This window comes from Cryptotermes secundus, unplaced genomic scaffold (assembly GCF_002891405.2).
Source record: "Cryptotermes secundus unplaced genomic scaffold, Csec_1.0 scaffold1859, whole genome shotgun sequence".
Taxonomy (NCBI): Eukaryota; Metazoa; Arthropoda; class Insecta; order Blattodea; family Kalotermitidae; genus Cryptotermes; species Cryptotermes secundus.
Genome location: NW_019734348.1, coordinates 180702 through 202057, shown reverse-complemented (window position 1 = coordinate 202057; position 21356 = coordinate 180702). Strand labels below are relative to the sequence as shown.

General features: G+C 37.7%; 1 protein-coding gene across 1 annotated transcript in view; it reads left to right on the top strand.

Moving 5' to 3' along the window:
• Positions 1-7611, top strand: part of LOC111868719 (serine/threonine-protein kinase SMG1) — a gene marked incomplete at its 5' end in the record, with an annotated part of 82975 nt that extends 75364 nt beyond the window's left edge. Inside the window, 6 exon segments of the mRNA XM_023859638.2 lie at positions 1103-1250; positions 1799-1959; positions 3058-3220; positions 3649-3894; positions 5523-5629; positions 6689-7611. Coding sequence (XP_023715406.2) covers positions 1103-1250; positions 1799-1959; positions 3058-3220; positions 3649-3894; positions 5523-5629; positions 6689-6766 — 903 coding nt within the window.
• Between the last annotated feature and the right edge of the window lie 13745 nt (positions 7612-21356).

The window sequence follows — 21356 nt, the reverse complement described above, 5'->3', positions numbered from 1 at the left end:
ACCACCAAGGTCAGTACGATAAAATGGCGTCAACTGGAGCGATAATACATGAAGGAATGAGTTCTTTTCCCTCCCCCACACACATCCGTATCGTCTCAGGGGGTGACCACAGTGTTCTGCCTTAATTCGTGACGTTTTTCTAAGAACTGGCTGCTATGTACTGTGCGAAATCAATCGATCTTGCAAGAATAAATTTTTGGATATCCCTCTTCTAAGAATTCCAATTGAGTGTGTTAGTGTGGCCAGCTCAGGGCAATATGATATTATAAACACAGCACATATCACCTGCTGCTTATAACTTCATAGGAAAGAAAACACGCCATTCATAACAGTTTGAATGAGGAAACCTCTCCCAAGAGCAACAAGAATTTTGCTGCAAGACAGGCATATGTAACGATGACTTAGCGCAGCTAAACTCATGGCTTATTATATACTGTTATTGTGACAACAGGCCAGCGAAAAATCTAACAATCTACAGCAAAACCATCAATTATTATGGGCGTTATAACATAGGTGTGCAGCTGGACGAAACATAGACGTCGAACCCCCGCAGACAATTTAAAATACCTGACGAAACATACACGTCAAACCACGCTGAACGGTTAAGGTAGTTATACATTGTTGCTTTCCTGAGCAGATATATTTCAAGAGTATTATTATCTTCTAGGATATGACACTTTGCAGTCAAGTACACTTACTTTTCAGAGGAATGTACTGCCTACATCTTCGGGGTTGTAGAACAAGCCAAGCAAGCAGCCAGCAAGCACTGTGATGTTTCCTGGTCCATGAATAGGAAAAGTCTGAGAATTACAGAATACTCTTTGCATTCTCTGGGGGTACAATCCATTGCATTAGATACTGTCAGCAACAGACTTGTATTTGCTGTAAACTAATCCAAACACCAGTGAAATATAAAGAAATGTCACAAAGAATTCATTTTTTAAATGTGTGCATTCCAAATTGCATTTACTCTTCTACCCTTTGACATTGGAATTGATTCTGAAGTTAGATACGTGGAAATGTCCCAGCATCTGTAACTTCTAAGGTTATGACATACCCATTGTCACAAGAAGAAAGCACTTACATGTTCTGCTCCTCTCAGTTGGTGGACCAGTGTGAGAAGAGTTGCGTGCTAGCCACAGGGTGTGAGCTGATTGTTACACCAGCGGAGGAGACTCTCGTTCAGCTTCTGGCTCCAGATGGACCTATTGACCACACATGGATACACAATGTTGAAATGCTTATCTCAGGTTAGTTCCTCTGCTTATGGTCAGAGTATAACGAAAGTACGTGATACTGTCACACAGTTGCAGTCTGTACAAGTGGTGACGTTAGTATGAGAAATTTACTGCAGACTTCTCATTTATGACATGGCCATTACCGAGCAGGTTGGCCCAAGCAATGACATTTCTGACTTCCAGCCCGTTCACTGCCCTCCTGATTAGGATTATTGCCGTGTTTTCAGTCCTTTCACGTAGACACTGGGTTATTACCACAGGTTGGGCCACAACTGCTTCTTGTCGGGCCATTTCCGGTTCTTCATCTTCTGTAATCCTACCATTTGACACTGTGTAGCCTGAGCTGACGTTACTGTTAGATAAGTCATAAAGGAGCAGTACTGTTGTAAATTTATGCAACAGATATTGGTTATTTTCTTATTAACTTTATAAATTTGCTATAATTGCATCTTAACTAATGCTCATCTTGTGCAGAATGTGCTTGTTTACTTGGTTGCTGTGATTGCATGGACTTCGTGCCTAGAGGCTACGTGTATTACGCAATATATATTTTGTTTCAGATACAGTGAAAACATTACAACAGAAGATGGGGGAGCTTCAGGAGTCATTGTTTATTGTCCAGGATTGTGTAAAGAATCAAGTAATAGCTGTAAGGAACCGCCTTTCGTCACATCATAAGTTGATGTCTGACGTGCGGAACTTGTTGAAGTCCATGGTGAAGGTTAGTTCTGAAAAATTCTTGTTCTTGTCCAGTTATGAGAGTCTCACACCGGTTGTTATGAAGAGTTCTGTCATCTGGGATATAATACCGTGTTGTCTGTTGAAAGTCAGTCAACTTTTGAGAAGAATGTGTCGCTTCCATCTTCAAGGTTCAAGAATTAACCAAGCGAAAAAACCTGCATGAAGCAGGTAGACAGCAAAATCCTACTGCAGCAGAAGCAAGCCGAAGAAGTTGAGCAAGAAACCAACATGCAGCAGGTAGTAAGCAGAAGGCAGGCTACATGTTCATCTGAACAGTCATATGACTTTCAGTGGATTACATGGCATTACATCCGAGAACTCTTCAGAAGTGCCACTGCGAGAACCTTAAGCCCTGCAATTCATGTTTCTAGTGTCATATGTTCAGATTGATCTCAGCTGAAATGTGTTGCGTTACATGGACTGTGAGTTCTCTTCCTTATGTTTAAGGCAAAGGTAAGGTAAGGTAAAGGTATCCCTGTAACAGGCCATGGAGGCCCATAGGGTTGAGAGATGTCAAGGGTCCCACATTTTCTAGAGAGTCGGCTCACAGATGGCGGTGAGGTTGTCAACCTTATGCACCAGCCACCCTTTACCCCTAGTAATATTCCTGGTACTCATTTCTGTTAGAGGCTGAGTTGACCCCAGGGCCATAGTGAGGCTGGAAGGATTAGGCAAATTGAAAAATCCACCTCATCGGAATTTGATAAAAGCAACCTTCTGGCTTGTAGCATAGTGCCTCAACCAACTGCGCTACCGCGTACCCCATATGGTTAAGGCACAAAGAAATAATGACAGTGAAAATGTTAAATAGTTCCGTTCAGCGTGACTGGTTATGATTTTCTTATTTCAATTATTCAGGGCATGAATAATTGAAATAACAAAATCATAACCAGTCACGCTGAATGGAACTATTTAACTTTTTCATAATATTAGTGTGACAGACCAGAATGAAACAAATCAAATAATGACAATTTTAAAAATTTGTTCATCGTCTGATATTGTGCAACACCGTAGAAAGAAATGGACAGGACAGATTGAAAGATCAAGCTTTGATAGATAAGTGGCCTTTATGTTGCAGCTGGAGGACTGTGGATTGGTAGGGTTACAGGATTATGTGATGAGTTACCGTGCATACTCCGAACATTTCTCAGCCCTGATCCGTGAACTGATGTTGAATGAATTGGATGTGGACCGTGTCCACAAGGCCTTGGATCAGCTGGAACATCTGAAAGAAAAGACAGGTAAAACAAGTATTAAATGTAGTGGATAAGGCATTGCATTTACCAAGGAAAATACTCTCAGACAAAGTGATGCAGAAGGAAGGATTTATGTGTGTTATTATTTATTTTTTTAAGGTGCTGGTAAAAATGTAACATTCTGAGAGCCTTTTATTTTTCAAGCTTACTTTTATATCCTTTGAAAATGTGGCTAAGTTCAGATGTTTCGGACCTGCAACAAAGCAGTTACTGGCACAAAGGGAGGAGAAAAGATGGTAACTTTACAAACAATAAGTTATGAGGGTGAGGTATGGGTGGAGCTGACCTGGAAATTTGTCTGGCATTGAAAGTTGGTATTAGCAGTGTTGAATCACAGATTTATTATTTTTAACATTACCAACAAATTTGTCTGAGCTCAATGTAATATAATGTTTAAAATGTTTAAAATCCAGGCCCAATTTATGAAGTACTAGTAATGTTTGCCAAACAACAAGAGGAGGTGCAACAGGAAAGGACTTTAGCATGCAGCCGACCTGCAACAGGTGAGGAAACGAGTACCTCTGGAAGTCTGGCGAGCCGATCCAGAAGACCGCCCCTGCTGCGGCAAGAGAGCATTTGCCTGTCTCCCAAGAAAGGTGTGCCAGTTGCACCCAGCAGTGTGGTCACCAAGCCAAGCAGGGATCCTCATACTGGCAAAGGTAACACCAGAAGAAACTGAAAATTTGAGGTCAGAGTCTAGGAAAGTGAATTTAACACAATTGGACTCAGCTCCAAGCTTGTCATACTACCCTGTGGTAGAATAATTTTGTACAAGGGCCAAGATTTTGAAACTGTGGTGGTGACTATGAAGATGTGATGCTGTGTGGTCTATATTTTGCTGCTTCCATTTTGGTCAGAGTGTCAGCCCTGAAGATGGATGCAGCACATTCCCACGAAATGTTGCTAAACTCTTAACAAGATTATACAGCATCACTCAGAAGACAGTGTTACTCATATATCATATAGTACTTGCTGTTGAAACAACATTTATGGCACCTAGATTTCACTGAATAGCTTTTTGCATGTTGCCCAAACAGTTCTCTGACAATTCTGTATTGTTATCTCAAATATCTGCTTCTTACAGGACTTCAGAGACCATTAGCTATGGGTTGTAGCTTCCTGTAATAGTGTGTTGTTACATTGTCTCACTGATATGTATCAGTGATGCTTTACAATGATTATTAATAGACTGCACATCTTTAACATTTTGCAGCTTCCTGTTTTGCTATTTTATTTCTTTTCACACTGGCCTACCACTGAACAAGGGTTGTTTTCTTATAATGGAAAATGTTTCTTTCACTATCTAGTGACCAATAACACAACCAATAAGTAATGATTAAGTGATATTTAGGATTGAGTGCAGGATGGACTGTAGGTATATGTAGCTTGTCCATTGTTTTCAATTTTGTATGCTGATTTTCCCCTCTTTTACCATTTGTAATTGAGAAGTGACTGAAACATCCTCTTTGTTTTGCCAAGAAACATAGTGTATTGTTAGTGCTTGAGGATTGTATTTTGTGTGTAGAACCTGGTTTGGTTCTCTGGGAGCCTACTGAATTTATTGACTGAGGTCTTACATGTATCTCTGTGCTCTCCAGGAAGATGCAGGGATACTACCTATAAACATGTCGAGACACTCCCAAGTCATTATGTGTGATCTGTTTATGATCATATTTCCATTTCATTTCATACACTATGCTTTCTATAGTCAAATGGTGCCTTTATATAATATGAGAATTGCCCAAGTTTGGCACAGGTTGCAAATAAGAACACTAAACCGTGTACTGTTAGTTCCGCGGAACTCTAGCCGTGGTAGAGGGGTCATACCATCTCTCGCGGAGCTGGGGGAGCAGTCTTATTAGCTTACATCAGCGTGGGTACTAGCAGTTTGGAATGTAGCATTTTGTAGTGTGGTCAGGTATATAGTACGTTGTGTATCTGCTAATGATCTCTGTAGGCAATGTTTTCCGCTCTGGGAGTAGCTCTGAACATCACCACAGCAAGCGAACAGCAAGCGTGCTCCACAACAGCGTTTACCTTTCCGCACAGCTAAAGTTAGGAGTCACTAACTATACTATATTCAAAATTTTTAACCCCAGATATTTAAGAGGTAGCAATATCCATTCAGACTTCCCAACCGCACATCTGAATTTGTAAAATTTGTCAAGACATGGCTTGAAAGTATTGTCAGTTTATAAAGTTTCAAACCGTCCACTCCCATTATTTCTGTATGTGAATGAGACACCATTGGTAAATCTTCCAGAATTTGCCCATTGATTGTTTACAGCTGTGCAGGAGAGGAATGCATATGCACTGGGGGTGTGGAGAAGAGTGAGAATGAAGCTGGAAGGACGAGACCCTGACCCTGGTCGTAGGGCTACGGTACAGGAACAGGTTAGCAAGGATCTTATTACTTCTAATTTGAAGATAATAAGATTATATTGTCTCATATCATGGAAAATCCTGTGCATATGCTTAAATCATTGCAGCCATTGATCTTCTGGCCATATAAGCGTGTGTAAGTGCAGCATTTGTTTCAGTTACATAGTAGATTTGTTACACATGTTTTTCAAAGTGCATGTGAAAAAAATGAAAATAATTTATATTTTTCAGGTTTTTTCAAATTTTTATAACCTCCAACACCAGAGATACAAAAAAATTATTCTGAGTTATATGGAGAAATGTTTACTGGAAAAACCGTGTGGCATGGTGCTATTCTAGACAGCAGATCACGATGATGGGAAAATAGTATCTTGCTCTGTGCATCAAGTTGCATTTGTTTTCTGACCCTAGTAGAACCCGTATATTACTATCATTGGTCGTGGTCCTTGGCTAGTCTCTTCCTTCACTCTACCTCCCAGCTTATTTCCATAACAACCATCTTAAAGTTATCCTTGTGTCTCTGCGGTTTCTCAAATAGCAAGAGCTTTTCCTACTATGGGTCCATTCCATTGTGGCTTCTTTAATTTTTCTATCACTGACACCATGTGACGTACATAAATCGCAAATTTTTCCATTATGTATAAAATCCTCGTACTTCAGCTTTTGGGGGTGGTGGGGGGGTGGTAGGTCCTGTCTCCTCGTTGTTTATTATGGTATGTTTTTCTAAACAGTACAAATCTACAGTCTTGAAATTTGGTACACAAGTATATATGGGATTTTCATATCTGTTGGTTTTTTGTCATAGTAATGTACTTGTAAACAGATTTTTTTTTATAATTTTTCTCCTAAGAGATGAATTTCTTCAACATTTTTGACAGAAAGGCATGGCTCTGTTTAGTGACCTTTTTATTTTAAGCCCAACACAAAGTCATGACCCCTTAAATCCATGTAATTTATGTTCTTTTCTCAAAATAGAGACCGTGCTTCACACATATACAAAGATACTTGATAAGTTAATTACTATAAATATATTCTTGCAACTGAATTTAATTTGTGACTTCATTGGTCCAGGTGGAGTATGTCATCCGTGAAGCGATGAGCCTCGACAATTTGGCTTTGTTGTATGAGGGTTGGACGCCATGGGTATGAAGAGGCTCAGCTGGATAGGGATCAAGCATTTGGTTTGAGTTCTGGGCAAAACAAGTCCCATCGTTCATCGTAACACATCGTCGACGTCCCCAGCACGCGGGGAAGAACGAGCGGGAGATCAGATGCACACATCCATCTCTCCCCGCACGTGTACATGACGTGCGGGTGTCCAAATAAAAAAAGAAATAAATAAAATGCAAAGCCAAATGTAAAGCTTGTCATCTGATTGCCAAAGCTTTACGGCCGAGTGAGCAAGTGGTAACTGCTGGCTTGGTTATCGAGCGATCGCTGCTAAGCAGCAGATTGTTGGTTGCCATTATGAATTTAACGGACAGCCGTGATCACAACAGTTTCTTAAGTGATGCATACCCCTCTCTTCTTTATTATCTCTCTTGGTACTTTGCATATATCCTTAGTCATATACCTCACAGGGGGAGACACGAAATGAGGTTGTCTGGCTAATGGCAGAGGAGATACAGCTGTAGCAAATGACTTGTAATGCCAGGTTCTATAAAACTTAAGTTTAATCTAAATGTCCTGTGACATACTATTTAATTAGTTAAGAAATTTAAAGTAAAATTACATATTCTTTGAAATCTGAATGATATAACCCAGAATATTTTTGTTCATGAGGACAGTTTTTATCAGCTTCTAGTTACAAATGCACATGTGTTTGTTAGCTGGTTTACTGTGTTAACTTAATAATCTCTTTTAAATAAGACATCAGCAGAGTTGTCATATGCATTCCCTGCTTCTGATGAATCTTGATTTCAGCCATTGTAAACCATAGAGTTGTTGAAGAAAGTCGTCTTCCGGGATCTGGCGCTGTGTATTCTTGGTTTTAACCGACGTTCCTCTGAAACGTCAGTTAAAACCAAGAATACATGGCACCAGATCCCAGAAGACGACTTTCTTCATAGTCATCGCCATGAAAACCTCAAAACTTACATAGAGTTGTTCTTTGTTGTTTTGCATTTTCCTCAAAACAAATCCCAAGATTGCTTAAATTAATAACATCATTTGTTCTTAAAAATAAATCAACTTCATTTTTGTTGAAATTAAATTTATTAAATTAAATTAAATGTATTTATGTTGCTTATTTTTACTGAAGAAAATTTAAGTGTACATTAAATTAGTGAACTTCCATATGAACAACATTAAAACTACTGAATAATTTGTAATATCAGCTAAGAAAATAAAAACATGAGGAATTTTTGGGGGCCAGAGTATGGTACTTTATTGAAGACATGTAAATCTAGTGGCTGTTTTAGTTCATTATAGACTTTGAATTCATTTTATTACAATAGAAAGAACTGGCACTTTGTAGGTCTTGTATAGCCGAGGTGGCGGGTTGTAGGTCTTATGTAGCTATGTAGCTGAGGTGGTGGGTTTGATTCATTTGTATTTAAATGCTAATTAGTGTCTATTACATTAATCTTAGGAGTTACATACTTAAAGTGATTCTTATATTAGGTCATAGTTTGTATTAGACCATAAATTTTCAGTGTGAGAACATGGAAATAAAATGGGCCTGATACGGGGTTATGCAGTTTGATCTACAGTTCCATATTATGCAGGCAACAGATATCACATCAAACTTTGAAGTTGAAGTGAAGTGAGGACTTTGCTCAGATTTTATTTAGTTGAAAAAGTTACAATATGTCAGGGTGACTGACAAAAATACGTGTAACTGTATTATCAGTTGATCTCACTTTGGAGTTCAGTTATTTCATTAGCAGACACATTAAGCTGACTGATAGGGGATTGGTATGCACGAAATCTTCATATGTAACTGCCAAAAGTCATCCAGTCTTGGTCCAATAAGCCTGTTTCAGATGAGAGACTTTGGAAAATGTGTTTGTCAGTCAATTCCAGAGGTAATTTCTTCTGTTTAGTAGTTATCTGTTTAAATTCTGGGTTGCTTTATTTCTTCTTATTAACCCTCTAAATGTATCAAAACAGTTGTAACTTTGCCAGTAGAAGTATTACATTATAACATCCATATGAATTACCGTATTTACGCATGTATAGGCCGCACATTTTTTGCCAAAAATTCAAGAGGAAAACTGGGGTGCGGCTTATATTCGAAATATTCGAAATCACACTTCATTTAAAAAAAATTATATTCATAATTAGTAATACAGGGTGTAATACTCCTGAAATAATATTCCAAGAAAATTATTTTTTCTATAATTTCTGTCTGAAAATTGTGCTGCGGCCTATACACGCACGCGGCCTATACATGCGTAAATACAGTATGCTTTAAATTCGAATATACGTTGTGGCCTTGATAATCCAAACTAATTAGAGAGCTGATGTGTTCAGAGTAATCATACCATTTGGATTACAGGATTTGAAATAAAATATTCTGATTTTTTTTTTCTTTGTAAAATCATTTGTTCGTAATATTTATAGGTACCCATAGTAGCCCAACCGACAAGTGGAACCCATGGATATCTGACTGCATTCTAGTCTCACGACAAGTGTTGGCCAGATTATATCATTCATTACCTAGAGAAGCAGGTCCATTAGCATACAGTATTATGTTTCACAAGAATCCATTTTTACTGCAAGAAAGTAAAACAGTTATATCAAATTTGTAATTTTTGTATGCTTGTCCCACCTCCCCTATTTGGGGTTGGGGTGGGGTGTGCTGAGGCTCTACTGTACTAAGATCAGAGTAATTAGAGCGTTGTCAGCGAGGTATTTTGAAGGATGTATGAGGTATAGTTCTGATTCTGATAATGGAGTAGCTGTCAGGCCTCACTCAGCTGGCAGTGTTTGCTGTATAAGAATTGCTCTGCGCAGCAACCAAAGGGGGATATTAATATTTCTATTGAGGAGAAGGGGAGGAAACAGGGTGCACTGTTGGCTGATTGCCTTAGATGTAATTTACAGTAATATTTTTGGATTGAAAATGGGACACAAGGTCCTCAGAGACTCAAGCTATTGTTATATTTAAAACTTATAAATTTATAATTATAATTTGAAAGTCATAATACATTTGTTTTGTTCAAGTATTAGAAGCTGGTTTTTATTTTGGTATTGTCAACACAGTGCTATCATGCATTTGGAATAACGTTTTATGTTCTGTTGATGCACAGTAAGAGGGTTGGTTACACCAGCATTTATGGTTTTGGTAAGTAATGTGAAATGCTGAGACAGGTGAGGTAACTGCATGTGTGTATCCAAGGTTTTGAAGGTGTGGTTTGATTGGTTACTGATGGCAGCCAAAAAATGTTCACTGGCAACTATGTAATTTCCCCAATTCATGAGATGACTTTTGGAGTTATGGCAGTCTAATACTCAGTCATTTGTGACACAGAGGAAATAGCATACCACATCCAGAGCTGTTAAGATCAAAATAATTAGCGTGTCATCACAATTATTTGTCTTATAAGTTCACTGTTTTTTGCCATAATATGATGCTTCACCTGTGAATGTAAACAGCATGACAGGAAGGAGTGAATTTTGTACACTAATCAGATTCATCAGAGTGAAGTGCCAGAAAATATGGTTTCACCTTTGCCTCATAACAAAAATATTTATCTGGCTACCAGATTTTCAAAAATATTTTGACCCTTGTGTATGTGTCTATACATCCCATGATGGATGTTTCCAAATGGTTTATTTGAAAGATTGGGCAACTAAATTCATAGAGTTTATATAGTAGCTAATGTGAGGGAATCCTCTAACTTGGTGAGTACAGTGTATCTTCAAAGCACCAAATGTATGAAAATTCAGAACTTCTGAGGACTTGGAACATCTGTTCTTTCAGAGTTTTGAGACCATCAAAATGTCCAGAAATACCTTTTTACAATATCATTCATGTAATCGACGTCACCCTTGTTAGTAATAGCTCGTTTCTTTTGTTATGTAGCAAGTACAAAATAGAATAATGTGTTTTATGTTTGTTAAATGAGAGATCTTTTTGAAAGGAGAGAGGGTATGTGTTGCTGTGTTGTGGTTGTCAGAGGGGCACCACCAATATTAACGGAGGGTAACAGAGCCCATAAACTTCTTGTGTATTTTAATATTTCAATTGGGTTTAGTTAACATCGCACATATCTGACATTTCACATTTCTGCTATCGTGGTAAGTCGGTACTTTCAGTCTGTGTAATTGTTTCAGGTGAGAGGAGGGAAAAATTTACATTTTTTGGGATTAGTTGTAAATGTTGCAAATATTGTCTTTCAATTTAAAATTCCATAGTTTCTGTCAGTAATTTTGTAGATTTAAATTTTGGTCTTCTGGGTTATAACACCAAATGGATACCTGTGTTTCAGAGGAACAAACCATCTTCATCTTTGACCATGAAGATTGGAGAAAGCATTTACAATCCTCGTACCAACTCTCTTTTGTGATTGTTCATAGCTCATTAAATGTCTTCCATTATCTCTGATTAAAACTCTTTGAGCAGTAGCTAACACATCAAACAAAAGACAGCCTAGAATGTTTATGTAGGATTTGAATTTTAAGTAGAATGTTCGTATTTTCCAGATGTTCTTCTATTTCAGAAGGAGGGGGAGGCAACAGATTAGATAAAAGCAAGAGTGAGCAAGAAGTTGCATGCTGGCCACTTGTGGCCAATGAAAAGATTGAACCTGGCCCATGATATTGTTTGAATATTAATAGTACAGTCCTTTATGAATTGTTAAGTCATTTTCAATAATTGACAGGCATTTAATAATTTTTCCAGTACATTTTTCTTGTAAGGCTGTTCAGCCTATGATTATTTCACAGAATCCCCATGTAAAAGTAACTGCCATATCTGTTCCTGAACTGAGAATATATGCAAAACCATGTGAAGTTCATGCTAGAATTAGGTCCATTGACAAATTTGATTTCTAGATACGATTGTCACATTTTATTATAGGTAATACAAATTGTTTGAGAAGACTGGAACACCTGAACATGGTATCAAACACAGTAAAATAATGTGGGATTTTAATTTTTCTTGGCTTGTAGTAGGCATTTTGTTTAGCTTTATCAGTTTATGTATGGCACATTAAGCATTCATTAATGAGAACAAGTTTTTAAAAATGAATATTCCCATTTCAACTGGATTTATAAAAAACTTATATAAAGAGGTGAGATGTTTTCCACTTCACCCACGTTAGATGTTATAAATATTCATATCAGTTTGTGTTTGCTGAGAAAAGAGGTATCAGATCGAAAGTGAGATATGTTATTTTTGTTGTCAATGCAGAACCTGTTTGTGCAAAGGAATGTTGTTCAGAAAATATGTGGCACATTTTATTTGGTTTTACATATAGGAATGAGGATTCGATTTTTAAAGTGAAGCTGAAGAAATGAATACACAGTCATGTTTGTTGAATGTTTATCTTCAAAGAGGCTTTTTTCTAACCAGACAAGTTAGTCTGATAGTAACACTTTGAATGTTTCTGGTTGAAATCTCAGCAGTTTCATGAGTTTCATTGTGATTGCTAGTGTATAAGGAATTCTGTGTTAAAATTACAACTTTCATTAACTTTTTCTCCCATTCATAACTGCAGAATTACTTATCTGAAATTTACTGAATATTCATTAAAGCAGTAGTACAGCTGCGACATGGACAATGAAAATTCACTTCAACTGTGTGTTTTCTAAAGTCATTTCACACTTTGGTTACATGACATTGCATAACTGTAACTGAAGCATTTTCAAAACAGCTTTTCTTCTAGGAAGTCAAATGGCATATCCACAAATAATCCTCTCCAAATTGAATTTTAGTAACAAGCTTGAAGGTAACATGATTTATATTTTCGAAGGCCATAAATAGTTTTTTTTTCTGTGGTGCTACAGCCCCAATTTGGGCCTAGGTCCATGAAACTCTCCGTTTCACTTTGGTTTACTAGATCTTACACATTCGGTAGGACTCCTTGGGCGAGTGATCAGCTCGTCGCAAGGCCTCTACCTGTAGACAAACACAGAAAAACGCACACAAACATCCATGCCCTGAGTAGGATTCGAACCCACTATCCCAGCTTCTGAGCGAGCGAAGACAGTGCATGCCTTAGACCGCTCGGCTACCGTGACCGGCATAAATAGTTTTAACTGTTGAAATATAGGAAGAAGGTTTTATTTTACTCACCATATTAAACAGTAAATAAATTCAGAGCAAAAAGGTCAATATTTATATACAAAAGATTAATATTGTCCCATGTTAAAGTGACTATAGACTGGGTTTAGATTGGTAATTGAATTTATTGACCACTTACAGATCATAACTACAAGCAACTATAGCGCTGTCATGAATTCATACACCCTGCAGTTCACTACAGCACATACTAAGTCTTCTCAGTTTGTTTTCACTAGCTGTTTCCTGGTAATGGATCCTAACAATGTCCTCTGCGTAGGTTCTTACCAGCTGGCAAATGTCTCACAACTGACTAAACTCCAGAATTGTCCTGCTCATAACCCCTCGGCACGGACTGCATAGAAAATACGGATCCTGTGTTGCTGTTCTGTTGTTGCATGTTAGGAATCTGTTGCCTAGCAGTGGGCGTTTTTATAGTCTTTACTCATCAATGTGTCTACATGCTACATGTTTTCTCTGATAAGGTGCCAAATGTCAGTTGACATTTCTCTTGTTGAGCATTTTCTTGTTTCAGATGTAGCTGCTCTTTCAGGCACTGGTTCCTTATGCCATTATAGCACTTCTGTTGTGCCTGATGTCTAGTCTGGAACTTTGGTCCTTTAGGGGTTCCTGGTACAAAATTGTCCCTGGTCCGATTTTTATGTCACCTCTTCTCATTTGTTGGTCCTTTATGACTGTGTCCCTTATGCTGTGCAGGAATGGCACCATGGATCAACCATCCGTCCTCAGGCAGCAGCTAACTTTGGCTGGGACCCATCATCGCCCTGTGTCCATTTCTTTGGCTTTTGGTGTCCTGCAGCTAGATGCTAATCCCCATGTCATTCCTCCAGTGCTACAACAATTTCCACCACGCCCTCTACATTAAGGGTGTCCTGCAGCTCCACTACGGTCTGTGCCCTTTCTCGACTGGCCTCCAAAACCGTGGTGTCTATTTTGTTGAATGTTTTATCCTAGATATACTCCACAGCCTTCATATTCTCTAGTTGGGAGTCCATCCTGGCCATCATTCTTTTGGGATAGACATTTAACTTGGCCAGCATTTCCTATTTCAGGAGTTCTTGGTGGGCTGTCATTTCTTCCATCATTTCCTATAGATTGCCATCTGCCTTGGCTTGGTTGGTTCTTATTTCAGCCAGCAGGCATGCCATCATTTGTACCATCTCCATAAAATGGTGGTATAACAATCCAGTGCAGTTTCCAGTCCAAACGTTTCTGATACTGGTTGTCCCTTGTTAAGAGTGTGAATGTAGGCAGGGTTCAGATTGGCACTTGGCTTTATTGACCACTTGCAGATTGTAACTAGAAGCAGTTGTAGTGCTATCGCAAATACACACACTGCAGTTCACTGCAGCACGTACTAAGTCTTCTCAATTTGTTTTCTCTAACCGTTTCGTGTCATGGCCCCTAACAATGGCCTCTGCTTCTGTCCTTACTGGCTGGTGAATGTCTTATAACTGACTGTAAACTCTAGACTCGTCCCGCTTATAACACCTTCACATGGACTGCATAGAAAACACCATTCCTCTGTTGCCATTATGTTGTTTGTTAGGAACCTGTTACTTAGTGGTGGTTGTCTTTACTTAGTAATGGGTGTACATGCTACAATGTTTAAAGATCTCCAAGTGAGATTAAGGGTCTCACAGCAGCAGATATGGGGAATACTCTCTTCTGAGTCATGGCACTGTGCGCTTTGGTAGATTTGTAGCATTGTTCAGGAGGCAGCAGATTCCTATGAATGGTACCAATTTACCAGACTACATGGTGTCACATCTCACAAGACAAGACTAACCAAGTTTGACCTTTGCAACTGATAGTGTGGGTATACAATCCTACAATATGTTACCTGATCCCAAGGGGTAAATTATAATATAAAAATCTGTCCTTTGCATTTTCTTTGTTGTAATACGTGCAAAATGCCGAACCTCTTGAGTGACAGCGAATTTGTAAAATGACAGATATGTGTGATTTTGTCAATTACTGAACCAGTATTTGTGCTTTGAAGCACAGGCTTAGCTGAGATGGCCACTGTACCATGCAAAGGATACAGAATATGGTGTTAGAACAAATGTCCATTAACTGTTGAAAATTGTTACCATTATGCTGTATTTTTAGCAATGGTGTTTTTTCTTTAAAAAAATACAAATGACAGCATCAGTTTCATGTGTGTATCCCACTGGCCATTTTGTCAACATTCCAGTCTGTGTATTTTGTACTCCTTGATATTGCAAGTTGTCTACTTGTGGATTTTAATCATTGTAGTACACAGGATTGGTAATCAGATTATCAACAGTAAGTATCATATTTCATTTTTTTTAACACTGAACAGTACGAGAAAGTTATAACTGATTCTTTTCACTTCTGAAATATAATAACTGGGTAACATAAATATCATTATTAAATACCTCAATAGTAGATACATAAATCACTGAAGAGGTTAGAAGTTCAAAATGGCAATTGTAAAATTAATTGTATTGAAACAAATTTTATTTCAGTACTTAAAACGTAAAACATTTTTCAGAGTTTAGAAATTGTCAGTGAATATTATATTCCTTTTTAATCCAAACCAGACTATGACACTAAAGAAAAATGAGCAAAAAATTGTAGACACGATATTTGAAATGCAGTAGTGAAGGAGTATCATAGTGCATGTAGTTGGCTCTGGTTATGCTGAATATAATTTTCTGTATTGCCTTTAAAATTCTGATTAAGTTATAATGCAGATTTTCATACTGCCAGCAATAGCATTTTTTACAATAATCAGAAGTAAGCTCAAAAGCTTTGAAGTATTTAATATTTCTTAAAAATTATAAGGGGGAAGAAAATCTAATGGTGCCAAAATTAATATCATTAGGGAATTTTAGTTTCATTCAATTTTGGGATGTATTTCTTTGTGTTCAGTTCTGATAGTTTAGTAAACCTTGTAATTCTGAATGTTGGATTTTCTTATTATTAGATTTCTTTTTAAAGATGCAGTTGATGGAGTTTCCATGATTTCATCTTTGAGAGCACTGGAATATTATGTTTGAGGGTGAGTGTATAATGGATGTTGAAAATGTGTTCCCTATATATGCCTGAAAATGTGAAAACATTTCTGTAGGGGTTTATGTGTGTAAGGTGTAATTTCTTTCCTGGCTCTTCCAATGTCCATAATTTTCTTGTTGTCAGTAGATTTTTACATCCAATGGATCTGAAGAACAGTAAATATGTCAAGGTATGTAGGAAACGTGGTGTATTAGGATATAGGAAGCAGATACAATGCCTGTCTTCTCAGCATTGGGTTTTTAATGGCTTATGCTGTAGAGGTTAGGTGTAGTAACTGCCTTCTGAACAAGATGACAGGTGACTGTAGTAATGGATTTCATGTACTGTGATGGGTAATCAACATTTGTTTGTTATATAAGTGTGTTAAGGAATAATGAACATGTATTTCCTACTTTTAACATCTTGTGGACTTGGTACTGTTACATTTCTCTTTTCTTTTCACTACTATAATAAAGACTAAGCTTTTCAAAGATTTCTGTGTCCATATATCTCTCACATTATTTCAGCATTAGCATGGAATACCATGGTTTCTATCCTTCTGTATGCATATAAAAGTTTTGTAACAATGGGAAGCACTGAAACTACACAGTGTTAGATTACTATAGCAACGACTTCAATGAGTGTTAACACATGAACATGTCATCTAGTAGGTCATCAACAGAGGAGCAGTCTTTCATTTCTGTGCATTATGTCTGTTCTGTGAGTACTGATAATATTTTGATATGGATATATGAGGTGTAGTTAGTGTTTATCATGGTGTGTGACTAAGTATATGAAAATTTGAAAGGTTTCTTCCCTATTCAAAACATGCACATAGAAATTGTCCATATAGACCAGTTCAGTAAAATGTGTCTGTCAAGACTTATGATATGGTTGACGTTACTTCCTGAGCATAAAATTTCTTTTTTAATGCAATGCGTGGAATCAGTTACAGATGTGCTTTTTCTATGCTCTTTTAGTTAGTGATGCAGTACCCATAAGTTGTTTCTGAATAGCAGTGATGCTATAGTCTCAATATGTATGAATTTCGCCGCCTTTTATTGCAACAAGCCTCTAAACTGTACTATATCTTTAAGTGATTTCGCTGTATGTTGTTTCTGTATTTCATCCAATAAGGCATGGCTTTCTTTGGAATCAGCCAATAACATTAGTATTTCTGTCATTCTGCAGTTGAACACTATAAAATCGCAGGCGGAGATAGCCACATTGATTTAGAGTAGAAATTCAAACATTTCAGACGCTCATTCATCACTTGACATTGCATTTAGGCATAAATGTCCCTGCTCTGGGTTCCACAAGGGATGGGGAATTTGTTGACCCAGCTGAGTGACTGTTAGCTTCTCAAGACAGACTTTGCTCTGTGAAGTTATTACAGAAGAGTTGTTTGATTTTTTTGTGGCATATGAGAAGGTACACAATAGAACTTGATTTGCTTGTCAGTTACTTGGATGTAGCTTATTACTCTTGGACAGCGTTGGTAACAGCAAACAGTCCTTAATCACAACTTAGCGGTCTGCATATGCAGTACACATTGTACTTAAGGAAGCTGTGGGATTGCAAGGACAAGAAATTGACACAGCTTCTCAAACCTATATATCTGTGAATCTCAACAGTATTTATTTATTGGCTGGAGGACCCATTATACATAATATAATCATTCTTTATAAATATTCCATTGCAATGTAAATTTATTATTGACATAAGAATGAAAGAATTCAATTTCATTTATACAATATTAAGTAAAAGTGAACTGATATATAATTTCATAAACACTGCATTGTATATGTAGTGGAACATTTCAGTAACAACATGTGACATGTGCCACATCTCTTATACTACACTGTTAATATATATATATATATAAAGAAACTTCTCTCACAGAGATATATTTATTTTGAAAAATTCTCAATAAGGAATGATATCACAGGCAAATCTAAAATTCAAAGGAAACCACTGGGAGCATGCCAAATGACAGTACAGCAGAAATCTTCCAGGCTGTGTTAAAATAAGACCGGGAAGGGTATACCCATCAACAGCATTCCTGAGGTTTTATTTAAAAATAGGAATAATGAAATGCAAATTAGTGAAAGTCTGTCATCTTGAATTTCAGTGAAATCTGAGAAATGGTTTATGGGATGTGCAGAAAAGTCCACTTATGGCTCTAGGTAAAGTAGGCTTTGTTATGGATCAATATCAGAATTGCCTGACAATTTTTTTGGGGGAGGGGAGTCTGTCATTGCACGTCAAGAACACTGCAAGGTGAAAAGATACAGGGTCTCTGGCAGCTACGTGATAGAATCACAGCAGCGACCACAAAGGTTAACTCCAGGTATGATTCAGCAGACTTTGCACAAGACCAGATACCATCTCAATCTCTGCTGAGCAATAAATGGAGCGCACATCGATACATACCAAGGTAAAAAAAACCTTCAGACATTTCTTAGCAATTTAATGCTTGAGTCATGACAATATGTTTAACAGTTTTTGAGTGATAGTTTTTTTTTTAAATCCCATTATTCTTTTTCAATGACCCTCTATTGTATGAGAAAGAATAAGAACTAACTGACAAATCCTGTTCCCAACACAAACAAGAAATTCAACTGAGTGACTACAGAATGTAGACAACAAGAGAGTAACAAACATTTGTTTAAAGACAAATGGATTTGTATAGGGAGATGCACGTGTTTGCACAAAGACATAAGGCCCACATTACAAATTCCATCAGAAAAGTGTCATCTTCCTATGATGGCACATTCTGATGGGTTTTATGTTCACCCTTCAATACAGTAATTATGGGAAGCCAAACTGTTCAAATGGTGATGTAACAGGCTGAATAAAATGAGCCCTTATTGAATACTGAAAAGCTGAGCTACTTGGTGAATTAATGGGACACAGCTGCAAAAAAAAAAGAAAACAGTACAAATAAAAACTCAAGATGATTTTGGACACAGTAATGTAATAAACACAGTCAGATGTGAAATAAAGTTTGTTCCTGAATACTGAAAGCTATCAATATGACTCAAGTTGTTCACTAGTAATCACCATCAACTTGATACATAAATATGAATTAATAATAGCTGCTGTTTTGTTTTACATTCTACAATAAGAATACAACCAAAGTCTCTCTTTTTACCACAAAGAATTTGAAGAACCTTCATTAAGTGGAGTTGCTACCATCTCAGAAGGTTGCTTGGCCTCCATGTTAGTATTACTGATGGCAGGAAACACAAAATGGGCAGTGTTTAGTGGCATGAAATTCATGCCAAGTTTGGTGAAAATCCATCTGTTTGCTTTGAATTTCTTGGGGTGGAAGTGACAGATTCATATGGACATAATAATTTGATAAGCCTGTATTTCTCTGCATATATTCGTATTCGTATTATGAGAGGGGGTGGGTTTCCCCATGCACTTAGACCAGTTATTGGTCCATTGTGCACCCCCCTTTAATTTCTACTGTCACCATACCCTACCAGTAACGGTGTGTGCCATCAGCCCCCGTTGAGCCAACGAGGTCGGCCCTCGGTACCTTGATGCTTCCCCCATCCACCAGAGGCATTGGAGACTACTTGGGCAGGAAAGTGCCTGTAATTTAGCTCAGAGGTCTCCTAGAGACATGAGGTTCTTTTACGTGCCGTAAATCTAAGACACGGGACACACGGCTTAAAGTCCCTCCCGGAGGACTTATTCCCTGAATTTTTCCGCCCTTAAAAATTCCACGACCTCCGCTGGGATTGAACCCGCGTACCTTGAGTCATGAGGTGGGAACGTTACCCCTAGACTACGGAGGCCGCTTTCCTCTGCATATAAAGTAGTAATGTGTGAGTTTTATCATTGTCACTGCAATTTCAGGTCATCAAGCAATGAACAGTCGAGCAGTAACACAGTCCATGCAGTCAATACAGTAAGTCATAAACTAGTGAGCAGTCTGTTTCAGTGTGTTGCATACTGACAAAACTGACAATGTTTTTACATGGATGTGTGAAGGGTAGTATACTATATAAACGAAGCAGTTTAGGATTGACTATCTGTGCATGCTTTTCGTGGGAAGTGGCGTTACATATTGGACCTGGTGCATCATTCAATGAAGGGTTAGGACTGAAAGGGATTACCAGAGAAAGCATGGGAAATTACTAGTATTAAAGCTTATATAACAAATTATAAGACTTCCCGTTGAATTCTCAATCGGTAATACTGTAGTTTTCTCATAAAATAATGAAAGTGGACTTAAAGAGCAAGTACAGGAACCTAGTATCTTCAGTATGAACACAACTGATGGGTACCACAGTAATGTTTTAAATACTAAGGTCACTGCTTCCTGTTGCCAGTTGGCTGTACCCCCAGACAAAGCATTAAACTTTAAACAGTTTCAGGTTGACATTATAGGGAAAATGACCATGATGCTACAGTTCACATAACAAACATGGCAACAGGCAAACATGAATATAAGGAGAAAGCCTTTACAATGGATATGATCCACATAATCTGCCTAATTACCAGATTTCAAATTAAAGAGTATTTTGGCTTATAATGCATGAATGAAGTTCTGATGGTACAACTTTCTGCCATTTTGGACAAAGTTATTGTCCTGAAGATACGGTCGGAATGTTGCAACTAAATTTCAGTTTGTATCTGGTATTCAGGAGCTACCAAATTAAAATGCTGGCAACATTACTGGCTATCATGGCTATGGATTTTCATAATTTTCCTAAGAGTCTTCCCCAGTGGACATTGCACTAATATCTTCACATAGCCCATGACTTCTTCCAGCATGATCATCTTCCCATGCCATTTAACATTATGCAGTTGAAATGATGTTATTAAATAATGTAAGACTCAAGCAATATGTTCATTAAATGTCAACCTGAAATGGATTTGGCTTGCTGAGTTTTGATTCATGGGCCAGATGTATTCTGCTTCCAGCAGGTGTGCAGTTGGTACTGCATAAATGTGTAAAACTCTTATGATGTTGAGGTAAAAATCCATTTATCATAACATCAGTTGAGCCTATACCAAAATAAAGTGAAGAAAGAAAAGCAAGATGTTTGATGACAACAAAGAAATCTTGTAGGGCCATATCAGACTAGCTCTGGGGTCCAGCCTTATATCTAACAGATGCCAATGCTTTGTTCACTTAACCCCAGATAAAAACTGCCCCTGGGATGGATCCACAGAGAGGAGGCTCAACCCCAAAACCATTCTAGACATAACACCTGTGAAGATGAAAATTCCAGCATTCCTGCTGAGTATCAAACTGTAGCCATCTATGTTAAATCTGAGCAATGACTAAAGCATGCTATTTCCTGGAATATGATGCCAGTAGAAGCTTGTCATTTCAGAGGACTGTGAAGATGGAGGTAGCACATTCCTCAAAAATACTGGTAAACTTCTACCAGGCTATATACAGTATTACAAGATGATCACAGTCAGTCATTTTCTTCAGACATACCT